At 54.1% G+C, this 23928-nt stretch overlaps 1 protein-coding gene across 2 annotated transcripts in view; it reads left to right on the top strand.

The window, feature by feature from the left end:
• The window catches only part of CALN1 (calneuron 1), a 138228-nt gene that overhangs the window by 7170 nt on the left and 107130 nt on the right, over window positions 1–23928 (top strand). The window contains exons 1-2 of one of the 2 annotated variants that reach the window (XM_050981946.1): window positions 1102–1335; window positions 16746–16870. In XM_050981946.1, coding sequence (XP_050837903.1) covers window positions 16753–16870 — 118 coding nt within the window. In that variant the 5' untranslated portion in view covers window positions 1102–1335; window positions 16746–16752. Of the gene's footprint in view, window positions 1–1101; window positions 1336–16745; window positions 16871–23928 lie in introns of those variants that run through there. The other variant, XM_050981947.1, reaches the window with a different exon arrangement.

Genomic DNA, 23928 nt, shown 5'->3' with positions numbered 1-23928 from the left:
GTGGCTGTGCCAGTGGGGCCAGGCAGGCTGGGGGCCCTGGGTGCAGGGAGAAGCACAGTTTGTGCACACAGAGCATAGGACACACCTGCAGGTGTGGATTCTTCTCCTCCACTACTGCTGGCCAAGACCAAGAAGTCCAAGGCCATTCTGGCCAATATCAGCAATGGTATGGCCAACAGGACCAGGGCAGTGAGGGCACAGGTGTCCCCTGTGCTGGCACTGCTGGGGCATCTCCAGTGCTGGGGGCAATTTTGGGCCTTTCAAGATAGACCCTGAGGGGCTGGAGGTGTCCAGGGAAGGGAGCAGAGCTGGGAAGGGTCTGGAGCCCCAGGAGCAGCTGAGGGAGCTGGAAAGGGGCTCAGCCTGGAGAAAAGGAGGCTCAGGGGGGCCCTTGCGGCTCTGCACAACTCCTGCCAGGAGGGGACAGCCAGGGGGGTTGGGCTGTGCTCCAGGGAACAGGGACAGGAGGAGAGGGAACAGCCTCAGGCTGGGCCAGGGAAGACTCAGGGTGGATTTTGGGGAAATTCCTCCATGCAAAGGGTGGTCAGGAAGTGGCACAACTGCCCAGGGAGGTGGTGGAGTGCCCGTCCCTGGAGGGATGGACGTGGCACCTCGGGACAGGGGTCACTGGTGGGCTTGGCAGTGCCGAGGCAATGGCTTGACTTGATCCTGGAGGTCTTTTCCAACCAACGATTCCGTGCTTCTAAAAAAGGAACCGGCGGCTTAACCCCCCTCCCTGCCGAAAGGAGACCTGGAGACGCGACTTGCCGAGGGTGTCGGCCCCCCGGGAGCGGCTCCCTCCCGTTCATCGGGGCTCTGCCCTGCCCGGGGCTGGGGCCGGAGCCAGAGACGATCCCTGCGCGCAGCATCCCCGGCTGGGCTGGAGATGGGGAGGAGGGGGCGGCCGGCGGGGAGCACGGCGAGGAAGGGGTTAGCGGGGGCCGCGCCGCAGGGCTGCCGGCGGAGGGTGGTCCCTGGCCGGGCCGGGGGAGCGCGGCGCGGCGCGGCGGGGCTCGGGCTGCGCTCGGGGCTGCGGGGGCCATGGGGCGCTGAGCCGGGGCTGCCGCGCCGCGCCGCTCTCCTCCGCCTCCTCCGGCATCGCCTCCTTTCAGTCCAGTTCTTCGCTTCTTTGATTTGATTTCATCCCTTCGCTTGATTTTTTTTTTTTTTATATATTATTTTTTTTCTCTGTCTCCGCCATCCCCACCGCCCAGATCTCCCTGTGCCTCCTCCCTCCATCCTCCTCTGAATAACTCGTCTGGGAGCGATCTGGAGGGGCGGGAGGGGACCGTGGAGCCGAGCAAACCTGTGGCGGAGGAGCCGGCTGGTGGAGAGGTGAGTGAGGAGGTGGCGAGGCTGGGGAGCTCAGGCTGCCCCCCGGCCGGGCGGGGACGGAGGGAGGGCTCGGAGGGAGCCGGCTGAGCGAAGGCAGCGCCCTCCCCTCCCCGGCTCGGGGGCACCGCAGCTCCACTGGGAACCTGTTGGGGCTTCAGCCAACGCCGCCAACCGGCTCAGACGGGCCGGCAGCCGAGCGATCCCCGCGGGGGGAGCCGCGGAAGGCCGTGGGGTGCGCGGGGGGATGATCGGGATGCTCATCCCCTCCCCTCGGTGCCCGGATCCGCTGCCGTGCCCCTCGCCGGCGGTGTGCGGCTGTGGGCGCTCACACGCGTGTTTGTGGAGTTGCCATGGAGCGGCACAACAGCACTTTGGCTGCCCAGAAAACCTTTTTAATTCGTTTCCTGGCCCCCTGCTCGTCCGTAGCGGGTGATGTAATAAGAGCTCGGTGTCTATGCGGTGTCCTGCTCTCGGGGAGTCGGACACGGGTGGAGATCCCAGATCCTGGAGCAGAGGGACCATCCACCATCTGTTTGAATGGATGGATCCTTATGAATCTGTCAAACCCAACAAATGCACTTGACGGAGGAATTCGGCCCCAAACACCTCTTGATGCCGCTGTCGGCAACCAAAATGCTCCCGGGCAGAGTCGACCCGACCCTCGCTGCCTGCTCGGAGCCTTGCTGAGCCTAGCCCCGGCTGCTTTCAGCTGACTCAATCACCAGGTTCGACACCTGATTTGCAGCGCTCGCCTCCTGCTTCCCCCCTCGAGCAAACCCGGGGCTGCAGCGGGGCGGGCTGGGGCTGAGCCGGCTCCTGGCCGAGCCGTTCCGCGGTTACTCAGCAGCTCCTCAGACCTTTCCCACCCACCAAGTTTTGTTGTTTTCCGTGGAGCAGCTGCCTCCCCCTTAGCGCGGGGCGCCTGGCAGGCTGTGTCCCCTCCCGGTGGCTTTGGGAATGTTGGAAGTCCTCGGGACACGGATAGGCTGCGCCGGGAGATGAGAGCGGGACGGGTGCTGCGGTGGGCTCTGGGTACCGGAGGAGAGGTGTGTGATCCTGGGTGGCTCCAAGGGCTCTCTTGACTACAGGAGGAGCTTCCCGCAGCCTGGGAAATGGAATTTGCCCGTTGAGCTGTAGAATAGCTGCACAAGGCCGGCAACGGCACAGGACTGGAGCGCCCAGGATGCTAGCATCACGTAGGCAGCTGCCACCGAAATGACACACTTGATTGAAGGCCAAAAGAACCCAATACGTAACTGCTGTGATTAAGCTCCATATGATGCCTCAGAGCAAGTAAAAACCCCTCCTTCATCTCATCTTGCTTGTAACGAGACAGCCGTTGCAGGCATCTCATTTGGGTCATGTTGTGGCTTTTGGGGGATTCTGGGGGGGTTGTTTTGGGTCGGGTTTTTTTTTGCTTCTGGCTGTACACACCCATGACCTGCAGCAATCTGCACCTCCGCGATGCCCCCTGAGAGCCTGGGGCTGTAGGTGTGCTGCTAGCTGGGAATACAAATCCGAGCAGGTAAGAGCTCCCGATGCCATGTCTTTAGCAGGGAATTTTCCAGTTGGCTTCCTGTGGGTCTCTGCACGCTCCCTTTCCCCCGGAATGCATGTGTGAGACTCTGTTCCCGGGAAGGTTTTGATGGGGGAGCTTCATGCTTTCAGTCTGGGGAGTCTCGGTGGGTGCTCGGCTCTTTGTTCCGAGGATGCTTCGGACCTGTAGCCAAATCCTCTCTGCACTGCACCTGTGGATAAAGGCTCTGCTCGGAGGGGTCTGCACGGCTGGGGCACAATCCCAGCGGGAAGTGAGGGAGAGCAGCCGGCTCCCGCTCGGGGTGAGGCTCCCGGGGGTGCCAGGGCTGCAGGGCTCTCCTCTGGCGAGGGTCTGTCCTGCAGGAGCTGCGTTCTGCTCCTCCATCCCTCGGGAGTGTGCAGAGCTCTCCTGCTTCTCACAACGCCTTCCCTTGAGTTTTCGTTGGGGCAGGGGGATTTCAGCAGGGAACAAAAGATCTTCGGGAGCAGCTCTCTGCCGTCGAGCACCAGGGCAGAACTTGGCTTGCAAGGAGAAAATACCCCAAACGGAAACAGAGCAAAAGGCACAAAGGGTAATTTAACCCCAATCTCTTTCCTGCCTGCCTCAGCCGTGTGGGAGCGGGGCTGAGCCTTGTTCCCCCTCCCTGGCTCCATTTCCAGGCAGGTTCTGTCCAATCACGGTGTGCTGGAGGGTTCTGCTGATGCAGCCGATCCCCTCCATACTACGGCAGCTCTGTAACTATAGATGGGTTTAGAAACAGCATTTTGGGGGCTGCTTGTCCGGGCTTCCCTGCCCCAGCCCCGTCCCATTGCAATGGCCGGTCCCGTGCGGCTCCCTCTGCCTCCCTGAACGCTGCCCCTGTCAGTTCAAAGTAATGCAACTTTCTCGTGGTATTTCTTTTGAAATGTCCTAATTTCTAAGCAAAATCATGGCTTGACCCGTGCAGCGATGGTGCCGTGCATATTTTGTCTTCCAGAGTTGTTGTAAACTGAGCAAAATGTGCATTGAGAAACTCCTTGGACTAGAAATACCCTCCACCATCATTTTACATCTGTGCTCACAGAGCTTTTATTGATTTGGGATGAAATATGGCAGGCAATCTATGAGGAGATGCAAATTCAAACAGACAGAGCCTTTTCAGAAAATTCTGGGAATGTCAGAAGGGTCTGAGAGCATTCATTGTAGCCAGGTGCCTTCCTGAGGTGAACTGAGAGGGTTTTTGAATGTTGTGTAAAAAGACCAAGTCAGTTTTATTCAGTTCATACAGTCCCCAGCTAATGATGAACTGGGAATTGATCATATGGCAGAGCTTTGCCAGGCTGTGGAGGCTTTAATTGTGTTTTTAACCTGTGAATGTGGTTAGTGTTAAAAGTCTGAGGCAGAAACTCAAGTAAATCCTGTGTATTATGCAATAGTTCTTGGGCTATCATGAAAAAAGGGCAATAGAAACAAACTGGTTTATAGGTCTCCTTTTAATTAACTGCAGCCTCCTTCGATAAAAGCACTAACATGTGAAAGTGGTTCTCAGAATAAAGACATTAAGCAGTGGTAATAAAAGCCACAGTCTGAATTTAGTCTGTTGAACATGGAGTCCATGGGCAGGACCTGGAGGATGTAAAGAAATTCAGGGGGTGGTTCTAAAAGTGCCCTCTCATTCCTTGAACTTAACATCAGCTTGTGGAGGCTTGCTGGGCATCCTTGCATTTGCATTTTTACAACAGGAGAAAAGCAAACCTGGAACATCGGCACTGAACCCTGTCCTCAGGTCTGTCCCTCAGACATCGGCACTGAGCCCTGTCCTCAGGTCTGTCCCTCAAACATCTGCACTGAGCCCTGTCCTCAGGTCTGTCCGTCAGACATTGCACTGAGCCCTGTCCTCAGGTCTGTCCGTCAGACATCTGCACTGAACCCTGTCCTCAGGTCTGTTCCTCAAACATCTGCTCTCCTGCCCTCAGGCCTGCCCTAGCTGGGCCTTCCAGGCCCCTTTTTGGTCCTGGATCTTTCCTGGCCCTCCCTTTCCCAGGCACTACCCAGCATTTCACCTGGCTGGAGGGGTTGGGTCTGTGTTGTGCTGTGCCTGGAGCCATTCCCTGTTGAGCTGGCATCTCTGCAGGTTTGGTGGTTGTCCCTGGCATGGGGACACTGCTCAGTGGTGTGACAGGGCCCAGTGGGTTCATCTCTGAACCCCAGCAGTAAGTGATGCCTAGTGGAGGAGCTGGTTTGGAGCTCTCTGAGCCCATTTCCTCATCATCCTGTATTCCCTGCTTTTGCCTGAAGTCCTTCCCTGCAGCAGGGCTTTGGATGCTCAGGAATGCAGGAAGGTTAAAATGTGAACAAGGCTGGGCAGTGGGGCTTGCCTGTGGTCACTGGGTGTCCTGCAGGGTGGCTGGCATACGTGACAGCAGGGAGGAGGACATCTGTGTGCATCTCCTCTCCCTGACGTCTCTTTCTCCTGAATGCTGGAATGTTAAACCAGAACAGCAGCCCGAGGAGCTGAGATTCATTCAGTGATGGGAAGGGCTCTGCTGGTGTCCTGCACAAATCCAGCTTGGCTTCCTCCATGCCAGCCCCCAGTCCCGGGGTCTGTGCCCTGTTCCTGCCCAGGGCCTGGCTCTGCAGGGCTCAGGGGGGCAGAGGCTCCTGGAGCTGAGGAGCTGCAGGAGCCTAAAGAGGCTCTCTGCCCCTCAGGGTGTGCAGGGCTCAGCTGTTTGAGACCCCTCCTGCCAAGCCTTGGGCAAACAGAGGAGGAAAACCTGGCTCAGGTGAGCCCTGCTGGTGCTGCCAGCTTGGCCCAGCACAGGAGCTGAGGTGCTGATGCCTCCAGGGACAGGGCTGGAATACCTGCCTGTGTTTCTGCTGCTAATTTGGCAAATATCCCCAAGGGTTTGAGGACGTGTCCAGAGGCTCCCAAGGATGTCACAGTAAAGTGTTCCTTGGGGTCTATTTATTCATTCAGGTCAGAGACTCTGCTCTGACCCCTTTTAAAAGCAGCACTTGAGGAGAAATGGCCTCTCCTTTTCCCCCTGGATATCCCTGACCTCTCCAGGGCAGTGATTTCTCCTCAGCACATCAACCTTTATGCAAATGAGATTCCAAAGAGTTGATCAGCCCTGCCAGGTATTAAGGTTGGGAAGAGCCAGCCCGAGAGCAAATCCCAGAAAAAACAAGAAAATGAAGTCTCTGTAGCTGTTTCCAATTAGCCAGTGCTGCTGTTTCTCCTGGTGTTTCTGGAAGAAACATGAAAATCTCAGAGCAGAGCTTGTTTACAGAGTGCTTGTGGCTTCCAGGCCCAGCCAGCGTCAGATTTCTCTTGTACGTTCCCTTCAAATAAAGGCTGAAATAAAAATAAGGATGCTGTAATTTGTGCCACCCCGAGAGCCCAACACAGCTCCAGCAGGAAATGATCCCTGGGGTTCCTGGAACAGCTCTACTGAATCTTCTAAGGAGCGGGAGCTTGCAGGGAAAGCAGCACATCCTGACCCTGTTCTCCCTGACAGGAGCTGGTGGCTGGGGAGTCAGGGATGGTGAGGGGCTCCAGCATGGGCTGGGGCCAGGGAGTGCCCAGAGCTCCGGGGTTTGGCCCCTGGAAAGGGCCTAGTGATCCCCATGACCCCACACACAGCAGTCACTGGGATCACTGCCACAGGAGGGGATGGATGGATGGATGGATGGATGGATGGATGGATGGATGGATGGATGGATGGATGGATGGATGGATGGATGGATGGATGGATGGATGGATGGATGGATGGATGGATGGATGGATGGACACACACACAGACCACCTTTGGCAGCAGTGCTGTGTGTCCAAGGCAGGTGTCATTCCCAGTGTCTGCAGGAGCGAAGCCATTGGCACAAGAGTCCCTGCAGCCTTTGTCACCACAGCCCATCCCTGGGGCAGTGACAGCCAGCCTGGTGGCTCTGGACACTCTGGGTAGGACAGGTCTCCCTTTGGGTCTGCTCACCCTCTCCCAGCAGCCTGGGATCCTCCTTGGATCCCCTTGAATCTGGGCCATTGCGTCTGAGGACACTTTTCCAAGGAAGCTGCTGGCCCTGGATGTTTGCAGGGGAAGTGCTGGGAGTGGATCTTGGCTGGAATCTTACACCACAATCCCCCCCAGTTTATATAAAATTATTCCAGTGTTGGGGTTGCCCTGGTCTCTAATGCCTTTCTGCTCATTTCTGTGTGTTGGTGGCTCCGGTCCTCCCAGATCCCAGGGAATTTTCTGTAAGAACCATCAGCCATTGCTTTAAAAAATAACCCTCACCAGATGTCCCAAAGCCTCCTTTAAATATGAGGTCTGGCAGAAGTCAGATTTATTGGGAGCAATTAATTGTCCTGCTAAGAGCCCTCAATGTTTTGGCATTTCATTAATAAGACGTAATCAACCACCAGGCTATTTGGAGTGTGTTACTCTGTCAGATCCGCTGTTAATTGTCTTTATTTGATAGATTTCATGTTTATAATTACTGGTGTGTGACGCAGGGTGTGCTCTGAATAATCCATTGTGTATTGTTTTGTGAACCAGGGTGCTGGGGGTGCCAGGAATCGCTGCTGCTTGTGTCTCCAGGGCTGATTTATGCCTGGCCAGGGAGGGAACTGGACAGGAGGGAATGAACAGAAGCTCAGAAAAGTCCCCTCTGGCCAGGCTCAATGAGCAAACACTCAGCAGCTGTGAGTGGAGGAGAAAAGGGTTCAGCAGAGCAGGGAAATGTGTTAGAGATGAGTTATGGTGGGGGTGGGGGTGACATTTCCTCCCTGCTTTGATGTGCTCCTCAGCCCAAAGCTCTGGGATATTTATTTTTCTTGCTGTCAACAAGGACCTCATTCCCATTATTTAATTCTGAGTGATCTCGTCTTGTACTCAGGGGAAAAAAAAAAAAAAAAAAAAAGCTGAGTATTCCAGAGAAAGAGAATTGGGACCTTTTTGTGAGTGAGCAGCCAGGACTGTGGGGTGGGGTCGGTGTGAGGGGCTGGGTGATGCCCCAAAGCCTCTCCGGCACCCCTGAGCTGCCCTGGGTGCTCAGCTGAACCTGCTCCTGCTGGCTTTATCCACCCTGGCTTCTGGAGAAGCTGATTTCTGGGAAGGGGGCCAGGAGGAGCCCCCTCTCCATGCTGCAGGGATCCCTGGTGGGCACAGGCTGCTCCTGGCTCCCCTTGCAGCACCAACAGGAGGGGCTGGGCAGGGAAGTGGGGCTGCAGGTGGGCTGGAGTGCTGTGGGACCCAGCAGCTCCTCCCAGGGCAACCCCTCCTGGGTTTTAGGGCCCAGGAGGAGCTCAGAGCCTCCAGTGTGGGAAACAACCATCGACAGCCCCAGATTTTCACCCTTTAACTCCACCAGCATCTTCCAGTGAGGTACAAGGGCCTGGGGAGGGGCTGGATGTGTCCCTCCTGGTCACACAGGTGTGTCCCTCCTGGTGACACAGGCCAGGTCCCCCCTGGGATGTTTGTTCCAGAGGCTGATCAGCTTTGCCACGTGTAGTGGTTTTGGTTTGTTTGTTTGAGATTTTCTTAATTTTGAGATATTTTGGTTAATGTACTAATGAATGTGGTGGGTTTAGTGTTGGTTAATTACTAGTGTATTTACTTTTTCTTGTGAGGTAGGATTAGGAGAAAGGTCAAGTAGGTTTAAAACTTTAAAAGGGTATAAAGAAAAATGTATTAATAGTAACTAAAAGAAAGAGTAATAAGAATTAGAACAAAGTGTTTAGAACACTTCTCTTCTTCTTACAATTTTTTAAATTGATAATGTAAAGAAATAAAACTTAAAATTTTAGTTTACTATTTTTAGAACAGTCTTTCTTTAGTTTACTTAGGGAGAGAAGTCTGCCTTAATTCCCAATGTGCATGTTCCTTCAGTTTCCCTTCTGCCCTGAGATTTGAGAGGTTTTTGTAGCCTGTGTCAGTTTCCTCTCCTAAATCCTTGTCACCTGAAAAAGGCTTTTTTTGGGGACCCTGTGTGATGGCTGTCCCTGGTGTTCTGTCCCACAGGAGGGAATGGGAGGCTGGGCCTCCCCAGGGATAAAACTTTCATTCCCAAACTGATTTTTTAATGTTTTCAGGTGAATTATTAGAGGGGAGAAGAGATTAAAGATTTTTCTTGTTGCCTTGCTGCCTTTTTTTTTTTTTTTCTTACTTTATACCAACAACTCCGAGGCTTCCCAAACCTGGAAGATGGATTTTTTTTACTAATCTTGGTTAAACACAAGTGGGGGCAGCAGCAGGGACAGAAAGTGGAAGAGGGCAGCAAACATCTGGGGATGTCTGCCTGCAGAAGGTGAGGATGAGTCTGAGAGCTGAGGTGAGAGGAAGCACTGCTGAGTCAGCGCTGCTGCTTCATTAATGGGGCACTTTAAACCTGTTTGCAGTGGAGAGGGGCTTTGTCCCCTTGGCAGCGCTGCCCTTGCCCTAGGGACAGACACGGAGCTATCAGGTCCTTGCAGTCCTCTCCTTCGGGCTCGGGATCAGCCCCAGGCACGGCTCAGAAATGGCAAACAGCAGCTCCGGTCGCCCTGTCCCTGCTCTCTCTCCCAGGCAGCTCCCAGACAGAAATGCTGGCTGTGATACCCGAGCCGACACCCCCAGCTCTCCCTTCCTGCCGGAATTCAAAGCAGCAGCAGTTGTGTCGAGATGTGCTGTCTTTTCAAGTGCCCTCCCTCTGCTTTTTCATTTTGAATTTACTGAAGAAGGTGGGAAAAACCCCCAGCACAAAACCTTCTGAAGCTCCAAGGGCTTTGTAGCTCTCAAGCGTGGAAGTTTGTGGCTCCTGAGGTGCTGCACATTACATGAGGTTGTCACTCAGATCTTGTTTTCTGCCTTGCAGAGGATTTTTTTTTCTTCCCAGTTACCTCTTTGAATGCTGAGAATGATCTGTTTTGTAGAGGTTTTTTACCCAGCGATCACCATGAGGTGCTTTGTTGTTGGCATCCCAAGCCAGGTGTGCCAGGTCTGCATTTCTTGCCTGAATCAGTGGAACATTTCCTTAGGCTTATGCCAAGAAATGATCAGACAGAGCCCAAATGCCATGAAGGTATGCCAAGGGCACGTGGGGATGTGATGGGTCCAGACAGGGAATGGTCCCTGGAGGTCAGTTTGGATTTTACCTGGATCCCCAGCAGCAGATGTTCAGTGAATCTCACGCGTGTGGGTTCAAGTCTCGTGCTTGCAGTCCATAAATCCTCGTGAAAGGTGAAATTTGTCTGGATCCATTTGCTGAAAATATGTGTGGAAAAGCTAGATCTAACCTCTGACACCCAGCCAGGGAAGGGGGAGCCCTCCTGTGTCCCAGAAGAGCTCTCCTAGGGAGCTTTGGAGCTCACTGCCCTCTCAGCCCAGCCTGAGCAGATCTGGCTCCCCAGCCCTGCCCAGAGGGTCCAGTGCCCTGTGCAGGCTCAGCAGGAGCCTGTTCCTCTCTCTCCTGTTTATAAATATCCCAAATGTGCCTTCCTGGGCTTTGGGCTCTGAGATCAATAAAGATTGGGATCAGTAGTCAGCAATCACAGGCTTCTGCAGGACTGGCCTCCCTGGGAGGATCTCTGGTCTATTTTAGGGCCTTCTCTTTAAAGAACGAGACTTTATTTTTCCCCATCCCCAGGCTCCTTCCAAGGCCACGTCTCTTTGTTTGTAGTACAGACCAAGCCTGAGCCTGCTCTCAGCCCTGACTCTCTTCACACTCCTGAGCTGAGCCTGGTTAAACCAGACCTGGGCAGTTCATACCCTTCACACCTTGCTGAGCTCTGCTCCTCTGAGCTCCTCTGGAGCCAGGAGGAGCCCTTGGAGCCCTGCAGGCTCTGCCCTGGCCAGCTCAGGCTCAGATTGCACTCCAGGTGCCAAGTTTGTGCACAAAGTAAATTAAAAAAGGGGAAAAAATCCTTAAAGCTATTGTTAGCACAGGGAATGCAGGTGACAAGAGACAAAGTGACTCTTCCCAGCACACGGATTTTGTTTTCCCTGAACTGGGCTGGCTTCAAAGCAACGATGGGGATTTAGTCCAGCTCAGCCTCTCCCCTGGCAGAGGTTAAGCCAGGCCTAACCATGCTGTCACAGCCTCCTTAGAGAGAGAGGGAAGCATGGACAGCACCATGGAAAAGGACCAGAAATAGCAATGGAGCCTCTCTGGGAGGTGTCCCCTGGCTGGTGCTTCATGGAGGGTCAGATACCCCAGGGTGACACCAGGCTCTGTTTGCTCTACTGTCCTTTGGATCCAGCTGGGTCACACAGCCTCCCTGTGAGGACGGTGGCAGTGCCTCAGGCCTGGGGAAAATGGGATCATTTCCTCCAAAGTGCCTGCTCTGCTTTGCTTTGGATGTTCAAACATTGCTGTGCCCAGGGAGAAGCATCTTCAACACCATCACTTCATTTGATGAATTTTTAAAGGGTTTAAAAGTGACCTCAGGGACTTCCCAGCTCCTGTTCCAGTTTCCTGACTGCTCCCCGGATTTTCAACATATTCCTGGATTCCTTTCAGCCCTGAGGAAGGGCTAGGAGAGTAAAGCTTGTGCTGGTGCTCCCCTCCTGTCCTTGGCCATCCATGGAGGGGTTCTTCCTGTTCTTCCAGCTCAGACTCCCTCAGCCCAGCCTGTGGCAGAGCTGGAAATCTCCATTTTATCTTCATCCCACTTTTCCTCATTTCTTCCTGGTCTGTTGGACACCACAGGGCTCAACATCCAGCTTGGGATCCTGCCAGGGTGCTCCCAGCCCCTGGGATCCACGGAATTCCAGCACCATGGGGAGGGCAAACACAGGATTCTGGCTGGGTGGGACACAAGGCAGTGCCAAGGAGGTTGTGTGTTCCACATCTGAGGCTGGAAAACCAGGACTCCCCAGGATGGATTCCCAGGCACCCTTTGGGCTGCACTTGGGAGACAGAGGAACAAGGAACCTCTTCTGAACTGGTGACCAGCCAGGAGATCCAGGATCAGCAGAACTGGTCCCAGTTCTGTCTCAGAGATGGATCCTGGAACCTCGTGTTTAATGGTCCTGTTGGGTTTCGTGGGCTCTGAGCCTTTTTGGGAAGTGCAGCACAGGGGTTGGTGAGGAATGGGATCCACAGACATGTGAGCACTGTGGAGATGGCTTTTTTTTATCCTGATGGAATATTGCTATGAAAATCTTCTAAATTCCACAAACGTGGCTGTGCTGAGAGGCAGGAGTGGGGCTGGCAGGGCATGATGGGGGAGGGAGCTGCTGGGGGACCCTGGGGACAGTGCACAGACCTGGTGAGGGCTCTTTGAGTTTCTGGGTTGGAACAGCCAGGTGTCTGCTAAGGAAGGCAAGAGCCTGCCCTGAAATGGAAAATATAAACCCCCTCCCTCTGAATTATTATAATTCTGAAATTAAGGGGCTCTCAGGAAAAGATATGGGAAGAGGAATAACAGTTCTTTATTAGGAAAATTAAAAATACAAATGTAATAGTACAAACAACAAAAAAACCCCACTGCCAGAGTGAGAGCAGGAGCTGACCCTCTGTGTCAGGGTGGTGGCACAGTCCCATCCCAGGGGGGCTCAGGGTGGTGGCACAGTCCCATCCCAGGGGGGCTCAGGGTGGTGGCACAGTCCCATCCCAGGGGGGCTCAGGGTGGTGGCACAGTCCCATCCCCGGGGGGCTCAGGGTGGTGGCACAGTCCCATCCCCGGGGGGCTCAGGGTGGTGGCACAGTCCCATCCCAGGGGGGCTCAGCCCTCCTGCAGTGCCAGCTGTGGCTCTGCTGGAGCAGGGATCCTGCACAAGGGGGGAGTTTTCCTCTGCAGCTCCAGGGCTGCTGGAGATGGGCCTGCTCTCCCTCTGGGAATGCAGGGCAGCAGAAAGCTGCTCCTCTGGGAATGCAGGGGGCAAAGGCTGCTGGGCTGTTCCCAGGGCAGATTGGATCCAGGGAGGAATGCTTGGCTCCTCCCCTGGGCAGAGCATCTCCCCATGGGATGGTGGAATTTGATCAGCCCTGCAGGGACACTCAGTGGCCATGGACAGCAGAGATCTCCTGGAGGGAGGATGGGCTGTGGGAGAGATAAAGAAACCTGCCCCAGGAACAGCAGAGAACTGCCCAGCTCTGACAGAGGGTGACAGAGCACACACCCCCAGCTAAATCTTTCAACCTGAGACATTGAGGTACCATGGGGAGATCTCCACACACTTGGTGAGGAGTTCTTTGAGGGATTTCTGGTTCAATGTCAATGATTTAGTGATATTTTTATGATGTTATCCAAGGGGATTGCACTGCTCCTGAATCCCCACAGTGTGTTAGGTTCACAAGGTCATGGTGGAAAATGTGTCTGTGCTGGAGAGCCAAGCCCAGCCCAGCTCCCTACTCAGGGGCTGCTGGGCAGCTCTGGAGAATGGGCAGGAGCCCCAGGGCCACCCTGAGGAGAGGGCACAGTGCTTAGATGGAATATTTGGAGAGGTAAAATGCTGCCAGTGCCCTGCTGCTGATGGTGCCAGGTGCCACCATGGGGATGGGGCCAGCAGCACGGGGATGGAGGTGCAGCATGCTTCAGGGTGGTTTGAGTGTCCCAGTGGTCACTGGGCACTGGGAGCAGCAGCCACAGGGAATCTGCAGGAGGTTTCTGTGTTTCTGACCTGTCCATTGAGGCTGCATTCAAAGTGAGCCTGTCCCAGAATCCCAGACTGGCCTGGCTGGGAAGGACCCACTCAGTGCCACCCCTGCCACAAGCAGGGACACCTCCCGCTGTCCCAGGCTGCTCCAGCCTGGCCCTGAACATCCAGGGATGGGAATCCCAGCCTGGACCAGTCTGGCTGTGCCAGGACAGCCCTTTTATCCCAGACAGGCACCTATTCTCATGAGCTTTTATGGATCCCACCCTCAAGGGCTTTCCCACCCCAGTGCTTTGGAGCTCTCCCCCACCTGCCCCTCCTGGGCTCCTTTTTGCTGTTTTCTCCCCATTTCAGGCCTGGCTTTGGCTGCAGGTTTCTGCCTGAGGGTGCTGAGTGTTCCTGAGGCACAGCTCCACATCCCTGGGGGCCTCTGGCATGGCAGCTGGGCCCCCTTGGAGCATCCCTTGTTAGAGCTGAGAGGTATGGATTCCAGAGGCTCTGCAGGGTTTCTGCTGAATGATGTTACAGCTTTAAAACCCTAATATATCTGGGCAGCAGAATTTAATCCAGGATTTCTTACTTCAGGGTATCATGGCTCTCCTCCAGCACTAAAACGCACCACAGGATCCAGGTAGGAGCTGATTTTCAGCTCTTCAGCCCTCAGGGGAGAGGCATTGTCATTTTTTTTCAATGTTTGGGAAGCCAAGGCTGCGAAAGTGATTCCAGGAATGCTTGAAATCCATGGTGTGCTGCTATTCCATCTGTGGCTGAGCTCAGGGGGTGCAGGGGTTTCCTTCACCCAGGGGCTGGGCCAAGGGTGCCAGAGCCCAGCCAGCCCCATGGGCTCACTGAGTGTGCAGGGCAAGCTCGGCCCAGGGGGAGACTGGAACTCCTGTCAAGTCATTTGCAAATTCAGTGTAATTGCTTTTAGTGGTTCTTGGGGCTGCCCAAGGGTTGGACTTGATGCTCCTTGTGGGTCCCTTCCAACTCTGTGCTTACTCTGGGGGGTGATTGTCCCTAGAAAACAGGAACTGGTCACTGCCTGAATGGTTTGTGGTGGGCCTGGGAACAAATGAAGGTGGTGCAAAGGGTTGGAACTGTCTCTGCAGTGATAGCAGAGCTGGCATTGCCTCTGAGTGTCCCTTGGCCAGGTAGAATTCCCATTTTAGTGCTGAGCAGGTGTCAGATGGAGCAACGTCTCAGAGTGAAACCCATGAATTGGCAAGGGCTGGGAAATTACAGATGTGCTTAATGAAACAGAACCCCTTGTTTATGTTTCTGATGTGCTGCTGGAGCAAACTGGCTCCCAAATAAAAATACTTAAAACTACGATTAGGATTTATTTACATAATTACTGCCAGGGAAATTCCTGGAGCGTGCTGAGCAGTGCAGGAGGAGCCTCCTGCTCTCCCTCTGTGCTTGCCTGTGTCTCCAGGTTGGTTTGTTCCTGGGGGGTCTCTCAAAGCTCTTCCCAGCCCAGGGAGCAGGAAGGCTTTTGTTCCCACTGAATCCATCTGTATTGTATATATTGTGTATATTTGGGTTATTAGCTGAGGCACAGCCAGACCATCCTGGAGCTGCTGGTTGGAGCAGCATTCCAGAGCTGACACCTCCTCCTGGGCACAGGACTTGGCACAGCGAGGGTGGGCTCTGAGCAGCCCCTGCCCTGTGCACTGAGAGCTCTGGTGGCTTTCAGAGCCACTCCCAGCCTGTCCTGGCCACCTCCAGCCCCAGGCAGTCCCTGGCCAGCTCTGAGTGCCTCTGGGGACTCTGCTGATTTATTTCTGCTGGAAATGTGCAGCCCAAAGCACAATAGGCCTGGGATGAGCTTGTGCTGATTGAATCCAGCCCTGGGCATGAGAAATCTTCCTCTTAATATTTCAATTGATTTTGGCAAAGTCACCTCCTCCTCGTGTCTCCTAAATCACAGGATGAGTGCTGCTGACAGCAATTCCCACTCCTGTCAGGGCAGTGCCTGCCCTTCCCTGGGCTGGGACCTGTGGGGTTTGCAAACACCTCCCTGCTCCAGCCTCCCATGGAGAGGGATTTCTCCTCAGCTCCTCAGACTTGGGAGATGGGAATGTTCTTTGTGGGACCCTGCTCCAACATGGATATTCTCCTCTCAGAGGGGTCTGCAGTGACAAACACCTTGCTCAGGGTGGTTGGCTGGGCCTTCTGAGGGGGCTGCATGCTCCAGGTGGGGTCTCAGGGATGCCAGACCCTTCCCTGCCTTTGGAAGTTGTGCTGCTGGGCAGCAGTTGGGGCTGCCCCTGGATCCCTGGCAGTGCCCAAGGCCAGGCTGGACAGGGCTGGGAGCAGCCTGGGACAGTGGGAGGTGTCCCTGCCATGGCAGGGGTGGTTCAGGATGGGCTTTAAGGTTCCTCTCCAACCCAAACACTCCACGATGCTGGAACTTGTTCCCTGCAGTTATTACCAAGGCTGAACTCTGCAGGCTGAGTGCTGGCCAATCCTCTTTTCCTAAGGCTCCACTGCTCTGGGTCCCCTCACTCCCCTCCAGCAGCCAGAGGCAGCAGCTGAAGGAACAAACAGCAAAGCAGCTGCTGCCTCAGAGCCGGGCCCACCCCTCTCACACCCACCTGGGCTGTTTCTCCATCCCTCTTGGGTTCTGAGTTGCTGGAATGGCTCCCCAGGTATCAGAAAGTCTCTTTTTTCCCAGCCCCAGGACCAAGGAAGAAGTTGAGATTCCTCAGCTCTGCTCTCCAAGGTTGTTTATTTTCCCTTATCTGTTCCATTCTCTCTCTGCCCTGCTGAGATCTGTCCAGCAGGTCGGGTTGGGGCACAGTCCCTGCCCTTGGGGTGCTGTTGGCTTTTTACACTAAGAACTGTGTGTGCTTTAGTTACAATAATTTCCCAATCCCTATCACCTGTGTCAGACAGTCTGTCTGTGCTCTGAACCAATCCACAAGTGTCACCATCACAGCAGAAGATGGAGGACAAGAAGAAGGAGAAGGACAGGACACACCCAGATTCCTCCCTCTTGCCTCTTGAACCCCCATTCTAAATCCCCAAAATTCTACTTTTCACCCTGTGACAAATTCACTGTCATTCTATTCAAACCTTTGTGGCTTGTAACTCTTCACCCAAAGTTGGTGATTGTTTCCATGGGCTAAAATCAAAGGCACAGGGGTTTCTGACTCTGTGCCAAGGTCTCTGAGCCCCCGGCAGGGATCGAGTCCTCCAGGGCAGTCAGAGCCATGTCCTGGGTCCCAACACAGCCCCTGCTCCCAGCCAGCCTTTGTTCCATCCCATGAAACAAAGGCAGGTAACCACAATGACCCTCTCTTTTCCCCCTTTGGTGGCAGGGAGAAGATGCCATTCCACCATGTGACAGCTGGCTTGTTGTACAAGGGCAATTACCTGAACCGCTCTCTCTCGGCCGGCAGCGACAGCGAGCAGCTGGCCAACATCTCCGTGGAGGAGCTGGATGGTGAGTGCTGCTGGGCTGGGCTGGGCTGGGCTGGGCTCCCTGCACCTTCTCCTGCTACAGGGAGGCAGCTGGGAAGTTATTGTATTTGCAGGGACCCCCATGGCAGGAAGAAATGATGAATCTGACTTCATGTTCTCAGAAGGCTAATTTTTTATTTTATGATACTTTATTATATTAAAGAATGCTAAACTAAACTATACTATAGAATACAGAAAGGACACTTACTGAATGTTAAAAGAAAATAATGCAAACTCCTGACTCTCTCCAGAGCCCTGACACAGCTTGGCCCAAATTGGCCAAGGAGTGAAAACAGCTCCCAGCAGAATGCAATGGAACAATCACCTGTGGGTGAACAATCTCCAAACACATTCCACAGGAGCACAGCACAGGAGAAGCAAATGAGATCAGAATTGTTTTCCTTTTCTCTGAGGCTTCTCAGCTTCCCAGGAGAAAAATCTTTGGCAAAGGAATTTTTCAGAGAATGTGAATGTGACAGGAAGTGGGATGGCTTAGCAGTTCAGGGACACAGAGAATGTCCCTGACCAAAGCTGTGTTGGGAGCTATGGAGTGATTTTAGTCTTAGCTTTTGTCCTTCTGCAGCTTTTTGAAATGTTAAGCCGGCATTTTATGGGAAAAATGAGAAAATTTAGGGTCATACTGCCCCAAAGGTGTCTTTAGCCTTCCTGGGACCCTGCGGAGCTGGGTCTGTTCTTCCCACCGAGTCTCAGTTGCTTTGAGGCCTTCCCAAAGGGAGGTTCCTCTCCATGTCTCAGTGTAAGAAGATGCATGGAGGTGGCTTGTGGCTTAAGGAGATGGAAAGAGCTTTAAAATTCCATTTTCCAGATCAGTGGTAGGGAGCAGAGAGCAGCCTTAGTCTGGCACAGGCCATCGGGAAGGTCGTCCACATGTGCTGCCTGGAGGATCCCATAATTTCCTCCTGGAAGCTGCTGCTGTTAATCCTCTCTGCCCTTGCCTGGGATGTGTGGCCAGGTAGAGCTTCAGGTCCCCATCAGGGGGGACGGTCTCTTTTGTAGAGGATTTGTGGCTTACCAGGGTCATTTCTGAGTTAAATGATTAGAGTTAATGTTGAGTATTGTGGAATGAATTGGAGCTCTTGGTTTGCTCTCCAGTGGTCACTTAGTACAAGCCATGGTCACAATCAGGGGCCTCCATGGAGAACTTTTTGAGGGAAGGATCAAGGGAAGGGTGCAAAGTGGAACTGGACAGCCTGGAGGCATTTTGGAGAAACAGGAGGCCAACATTTCTGACCACCCTGCCCCTTTTCTTGTGTGCTTTGGTAGATCAAACCTTCATTTCCCAGCCTTTACACCTCAGAGCCTTTGGATTTGGGTGTGTGAGCTTTATGTGAATTTAGCTCAGGTACCAACATTGTTTTCCTCTTCCCAGTGAGGGTGTGAGGACCCAGCTCAGGTGAAAGATGATCTGAGAAATCACTTCAGTGCAGCTTAACTCAGGCCCAGGAACCTCAGCAGTGCCAAGGTCACATTCTGGGCTCTTCTGCTGGAGCTTGGCTTGCAGGTTTGAGTTCAGCTGAACTGAGCTGGCTCAGCCTCTCCTCACCCCAAAGATGCCAAGAGCATGGCCAGGCACAGTTTTGCCCTGTCCCTGTGTGGAGTCAGGGGGCTGCTGAGCACACTGAAGCAGGAGGAGCTCCTGCAGCTCACTCCAAGCACAAACAAGGATTTTCTGCCAGTCCTGTCCCCATTAAAGCACAGCTGCTGGAACTGCCTGTTGGGTTTGCAGAGACCTGTCAGGAGCTGCTTCGAGTGGCCCCGGGGCTGGAAGCCCTGGCAGGGCCAGGCAGGGCACGGGGGATGCTCGTCCCTGGATGCTCATCCCTGCTCGGGGGATGCTCTTCCCTGCTCTGCTTCCCCTGTCCCGTTCGCAGGGAAACTGGGCTGGGCCAGGGAACCGGGCTGGGCTGGGTGAGGGAAGGGAACCCGGCCTCAATCCTTGCCCTGCTATCCCGATCCCGATCCCCAGCGGATCCGGAGCCCTCGGGCGCTGCTCTGTCCGCGGGAGGAGCTGGAGCCCAGCCCCGCCTGCCCCCGGAGAATCCGCGCTCCAGAGCTGCGGATCGCCGCCGCCAATTAACGGCAAATGAGGGAAATAAGGTGTGGAGGAGCCGCCTTTTGGAAGGAGCGGCCCAGAGCTGCCAGTTCGTGTCCCACCGAAGGGGCCGTGCCGGGAGCGCAGGGGGATCGCTGTCTCCTCTCGCTCCGGGAGCCTGGACACAGCTCTTCACCTCAGCATCCATTTATTCCCTGCCTGTCAAGCACAGGCTCGATTTAAGGTCCGTTCTTGTCCTGTGCTCCACACCCCTCTTTGTGCCTTTGCCGTGAGGATGTCCCAGCTCTGGGACAGCTCTGAGCTCCACCTCCGGTCATCTTCCACCTGCAAACACAGCATGGCACCAGATCGATCCGTGTCTGAAAAGCCAGGGCAGCAGAAGAAGCTGGAGATGCTTTTCCATGTGCCAGCAGTGTTCAGTCTCTGGAATTTATATTTAAAATGAAGTCAGCAGTCTCCATCTCCCTGTGTTTTGTCTCTAATACCAGATCAGTGCCTGACTGTGCTGGTAATTGGGGAAGGTTCACTGCCCAAACCCCAAACAGAATTAGTCTTTCTGCCTTTAAGCATAAACTGTCTGAGGATGAGTAACAAAATGTTCTTCCTTGAGAAGTTAATGTCAGGCTATTGGAGCTCTGTGGATGGATCAAGCTGTGAGAGCTCGATGCCAATAACAGATTTGCATTTCATCTTCCAGGCTGGGGAAGAGATGCCAAAATTCTCCTTGGTTTCTTTTTCAATGAGATTTTGGTCCTGAGGGAGTTCCAGCCTATTGAGAAATTCCAGTCACACAGATTAAATTATGATAGGTTTGGAGCCGGAGGAGTCACTGGGAATTTTCTATAACGTTCCTCTGCACTCAAGACTCCAACAAGTGCCTGATCTGTTGGGTTCCTTCCAGCAGATTTCTTTTTTTTTTCTGTATCTGGCTCTGTGTGTGTCAGCACTGTTCACTTGGGAAGGGTTTCTGGGATCCTGCAGGGGGACAGAGCTGCAGCCTGACCCTGCTCCCAGCTCATCCTACAGGGAATAGCCAGGAATTCTCCCTGATTCAGCTGCAGCTGGGGGCTGGAGGAGAACAGGAAGATCAGGAGATGGAAAAGAGCTCTGATTTCGAGTGATGTAAGGGGGAAGAGCCCAGGGCTTGGGGCAAATGCTCGAAGTGCTGCTCTGCCTCTTCTCTGAGACATTATTCTCCAAATAAATATTCAGAATCTCAAAATCCCAGAATGGTTGGGTTGGAAGGGACCTTACATTCTATCCAGTGCCACCCTGCCATGGCAGGGACACCTCCCATTGTCCCAGGCTGCTCCAAGCCCTGTCCAGCCTGGCCTTGGGCACTGCCAGGGCTCCAGGGGCAGCCACAGCTGCTCTGGACACCCTGTGCCAGGGCCTGCCCACCCTGCCAGGGAACAATTCCTAATTCCCAACATCCCATCCATCCCTGCCCTCTGGCAGTGGGAGCCATTCCCTGTTCCCCTCCATCCCTTGTCCCCAGTCCCTCTCCAGCTCTTCTGGAGTCTCTTTAGGCCCTGGAAGGGGCTCTGAGCTCTCCCTGGAGCCTTCTCCAAGTGAATAATCCCAGATTTCTCAATCTGTCTCCATAGGGGAGGAGCTTCAGTCCCTTTATCAACTTCACATCTCCTCTGGCCTTGCTCCAACAATTCCCTGTCCTCCCCATGCTGGGGACACAGAACTGTGTCCAGTTTCCCAGGTGAGGCCTCGGCAGAGCACAGGAAGTTTTTCCCTGTGAAACTTTCCTGACCTGAAGCAGCCATCTGCCATCCCCAGCTCTGCTCTGGTTCTTTCCACGCTGCTGGAGCAGGGGGAGGCAGCAGAGGAGGGGTCACTCTGCTCATGGGGGTCCATTCCCAGCAGCAGGTTTGCTGGGTAGTGTGAGGGTGTTTGGGAGCTGTCACAAAGGGAATTAACTTGCCCAGAGCTAAATCATGAGATCCTTTACTTGGTAGCTCTGGGTACATACAGAGCTGGAAGTGGCAGGGCCAAGGGCTCAAGGGCTGCTGGGGCTGCAGCCTCAGGAGCAGGGCTGGGGACACTCTGGGGTCACACACCTTGGGTAAAATGGCCCAACATCACCAACACAGCTGTGCCACCCTAATCCAGCCTCTGAAAATCAGCCCAAGTCTGGAAGTGGCACCATAACCTGGCTCTGAGGGACTGGAGGGGTGTGGGGTGGATGTTACTGCCATGTGCTTGGAGGTTTCTATGCATGAAATGATAAATTCAGGCTGGGAGGGGCTGTTTTACACAGATTTTCTGGCTCTTGCTGGTTGACATGAAGTCATGGCACAGTTTGTGCAGACTCTGAGCTTTCCACGTCCCTTTCAAGGCAGCTCCTGTCCTCACATTCTGAACCACCAGGAGTATTTTTAATAAAAAAATGCTGGATGGAAATAATCATGTCAAGCTTGAGTCATCCACCTCCACAGGCACTATCTAAAGGGTATTGTCAGGAGGGAAAAACATTTCCAGAGTGCTAATGTGACAAATCTCACCTGAAGGGAGGCACATGCATGATAAGCAGGCTTGGGGGAGATGCAAGTGGGGCCTTGCAGAGAAGCCCAAATGTGAACCATGGCAGCAGCATTTGTCCAGGCAGACATCCCAATAAATCCTCACCTGAGCCAGGTGCCTTTGGAATCAGCAGGAGGAAATGTTGCTGCAGGGCAGTGCTGGCTTCTGGTGCCTCACCCAGGGAGCTCCTGCCTCAGGTGGGGCTGGGATGTCTGTGGGGTTTTTTCCAGGCTGGGGAAGACTTTTAGGCTTTGTACAGAATTCACAGAATCACAGAATCACTGGGTTGGAAGAGACCTCAAAGATCATCGAGTCCAACCCAGCCCCAACACCTCAACTCAACTCTGGCACCCAGTGCCACATCCAGGCTTTGTTAAACACACCCAGGGATGGGGACTCCACCATCTCCCCAGGCAGCCATTCCAGAACTTTATCACTCTTTCTGTAAAAGATTTTCTCCCAATATCCAACCTGTATTTCACTTGGTGCAGCTGGAGGCTGTGTGCTCTGGTTGTGTCAGTGCTGTCTGGAGGAAGAGCCCAGCCCCAGCTGAGCACAGGCACCTTGCAGGAGCTGCAGAGAATGACAAGGTCACAGCACAGCCCCTAAGGTTGAGCTCCGGGATGGCAGTACCAGGGCTGTGCCTGGTTGAACAGGAGGTGTGAGCAGAGCAGGGAAAGGGGCTACAGGAGCTTGGCATGCAGGGGAACACAGGGCAGGAATGTGGGGACTTCCCTCACCAGGAGTCTTTTCCATCCAATGGATTACAAACCACAGCAGATGCCTGATTTCTGCTGCTTCTTCCCAGCACCTCCCCTCTGTCAGCAGCTCCTAGCTGGTCTCGCTTTCCTGGCTGCAGAAGACATCCCTGAGCATCTCTTGAGTCACTGGAAGCAGCTCCTGAGGGAATTTAGGGGTCCTGGCTAAGTGCTGCTGCACATGGAGTGGGATCAGCAGCTGTCTCCTGCTGGCCAGTAACCCAGGCAGGGCCAAGGGGCTCAAGGGCTGCTGGGGCTGCAGCCCCAGGAGCAGGGCTGGGGACACTCTGGGGACACTCCGGGGTCACACCACCTGGGTAAACTGGCCCAACATCACCAACACAGCTGTGCCACCCTAACCCAGCCTCTGAAAGCCAGCCCAGGTCAGGCTGTCACCTTCCTCTGGTGACAACTCTGGTGACACTCCTCGGGTGCTGGCAGCCCTGGCAGGGAGGGGCTGTGTCCTGCAGGGCTCTGTCAGCAGCCAGGCTCCTTTGGGGCCCTTAACTGACACATCCCTGCCAGCCAGGAGGCTGGGGCTGCTCAGAGCTGGGTCTCTGTGCTGTGTCCAGGAGGGCTCAGTGAGGTTCCCTGGCTCAGGCAGAGCTGCTGTGCACAGCTCCTGCCCCTCTCCAGAGGCTGAGCTGTCCCTGGCACTGCCATCCTGCAGTGGGCACAGAAGGGAGAGGGGAAAGGACAGGGAGAGTCCCTCCAGCCTCCCCTGTGGGACTGACTGGTTATCTTCGTGTTCCAGGTGGGATCCAGGCAACAGGAGCAGGAACGTGCTCCAGCAGGGAGAGCCAGGAGAGAGGCATTAGTCAAGGCTGAGTCATGGAGCAGCAACAGGCTGAGCCTGCTGGGCTCCAGGGAGGGGGAAAACACCTGGGAAAAGGGAAAGGAGGGAAAGGAGGGAAAGGAAAAAGGAAACAGGAAAAAAGGAAAAAGGAAAAAGGAAAAAGGGGAAAAAAGGAAAAAGGAAAGGAAAGGAAGGAAAGGAAAGGAAAGGAAAGGAAAAAGGAAAGGAAAGGAAAGGAAAGGAAAGGAAAGGAAAGGAAGGAAAGGAAAGGGAAAGGGAAAAAGGAAAAGGAAAGGAAGGAAAGTGAAAGGAAGGAAAGGAAAGAAAGGAAAGGAAAGGAAAGGACAGGAAAGGAAGGTAAAGGAAAGAAAGGAAGGAAAGGAGAGGAAAGGAGAAGGAGAGGAAGGAGAGGAAAAGGAAAGGAGAGGAAAGGAGGGAGGGAGGAAGGAGAGGAAAGGAGAGGAAAGGAAGAGGAAAGGAAAGGAAAGGAAAGGAAAGGAAAGGAAAGGAAAGGAAAGGAAAGGAAAGGAGAAAGGAAAAAGGAAAAAGGAAATTTTCCTGGGCTAGGAGATGTTCTGGACATGGATCTCTGCACAGTTCCCCAAGAACTCAGTGCAAGCTCTGCAACCATTCCTGCAGTGCCTAGGACTGTGTAAAGATCATTTGCTGTTTCCCAGAGCTCTTCCAAGGGCGGTTCATCCCCAGTGTTGCTGCTGTGAGAGGCCACGTCTGGAAATGGAATTATTTCTGTCTGCTATCGAGCTGTGATGAGGTTTGGTGTCCCTGAATATCAAACTAACAGCACCTTGCCCAGGCTGCTGGGGACAGGAGCAGCTTTGTCTGTCCCTTCTTCTGAGCTCCTTCTGCCAATTTTACAG

Source organism: Serinus canaria, chromosome 19 (genome assembly GCF_022539315.1).
Source record: "Serinus canaria isolate serCan28SL12 chromosome 19, serCan2020, whole genome shotgun sequence".
Taxonomy (NCBI): Eukaryota; Metazoa; Chordata; class Aves; order Passeriformes; family Fringillidae; genus Serinus; species Serinus canaria.
Note: the sequence above shows the minus strand (reverse complement) of the source record. Positions and strands in the feature narration are given on the sequence as shown.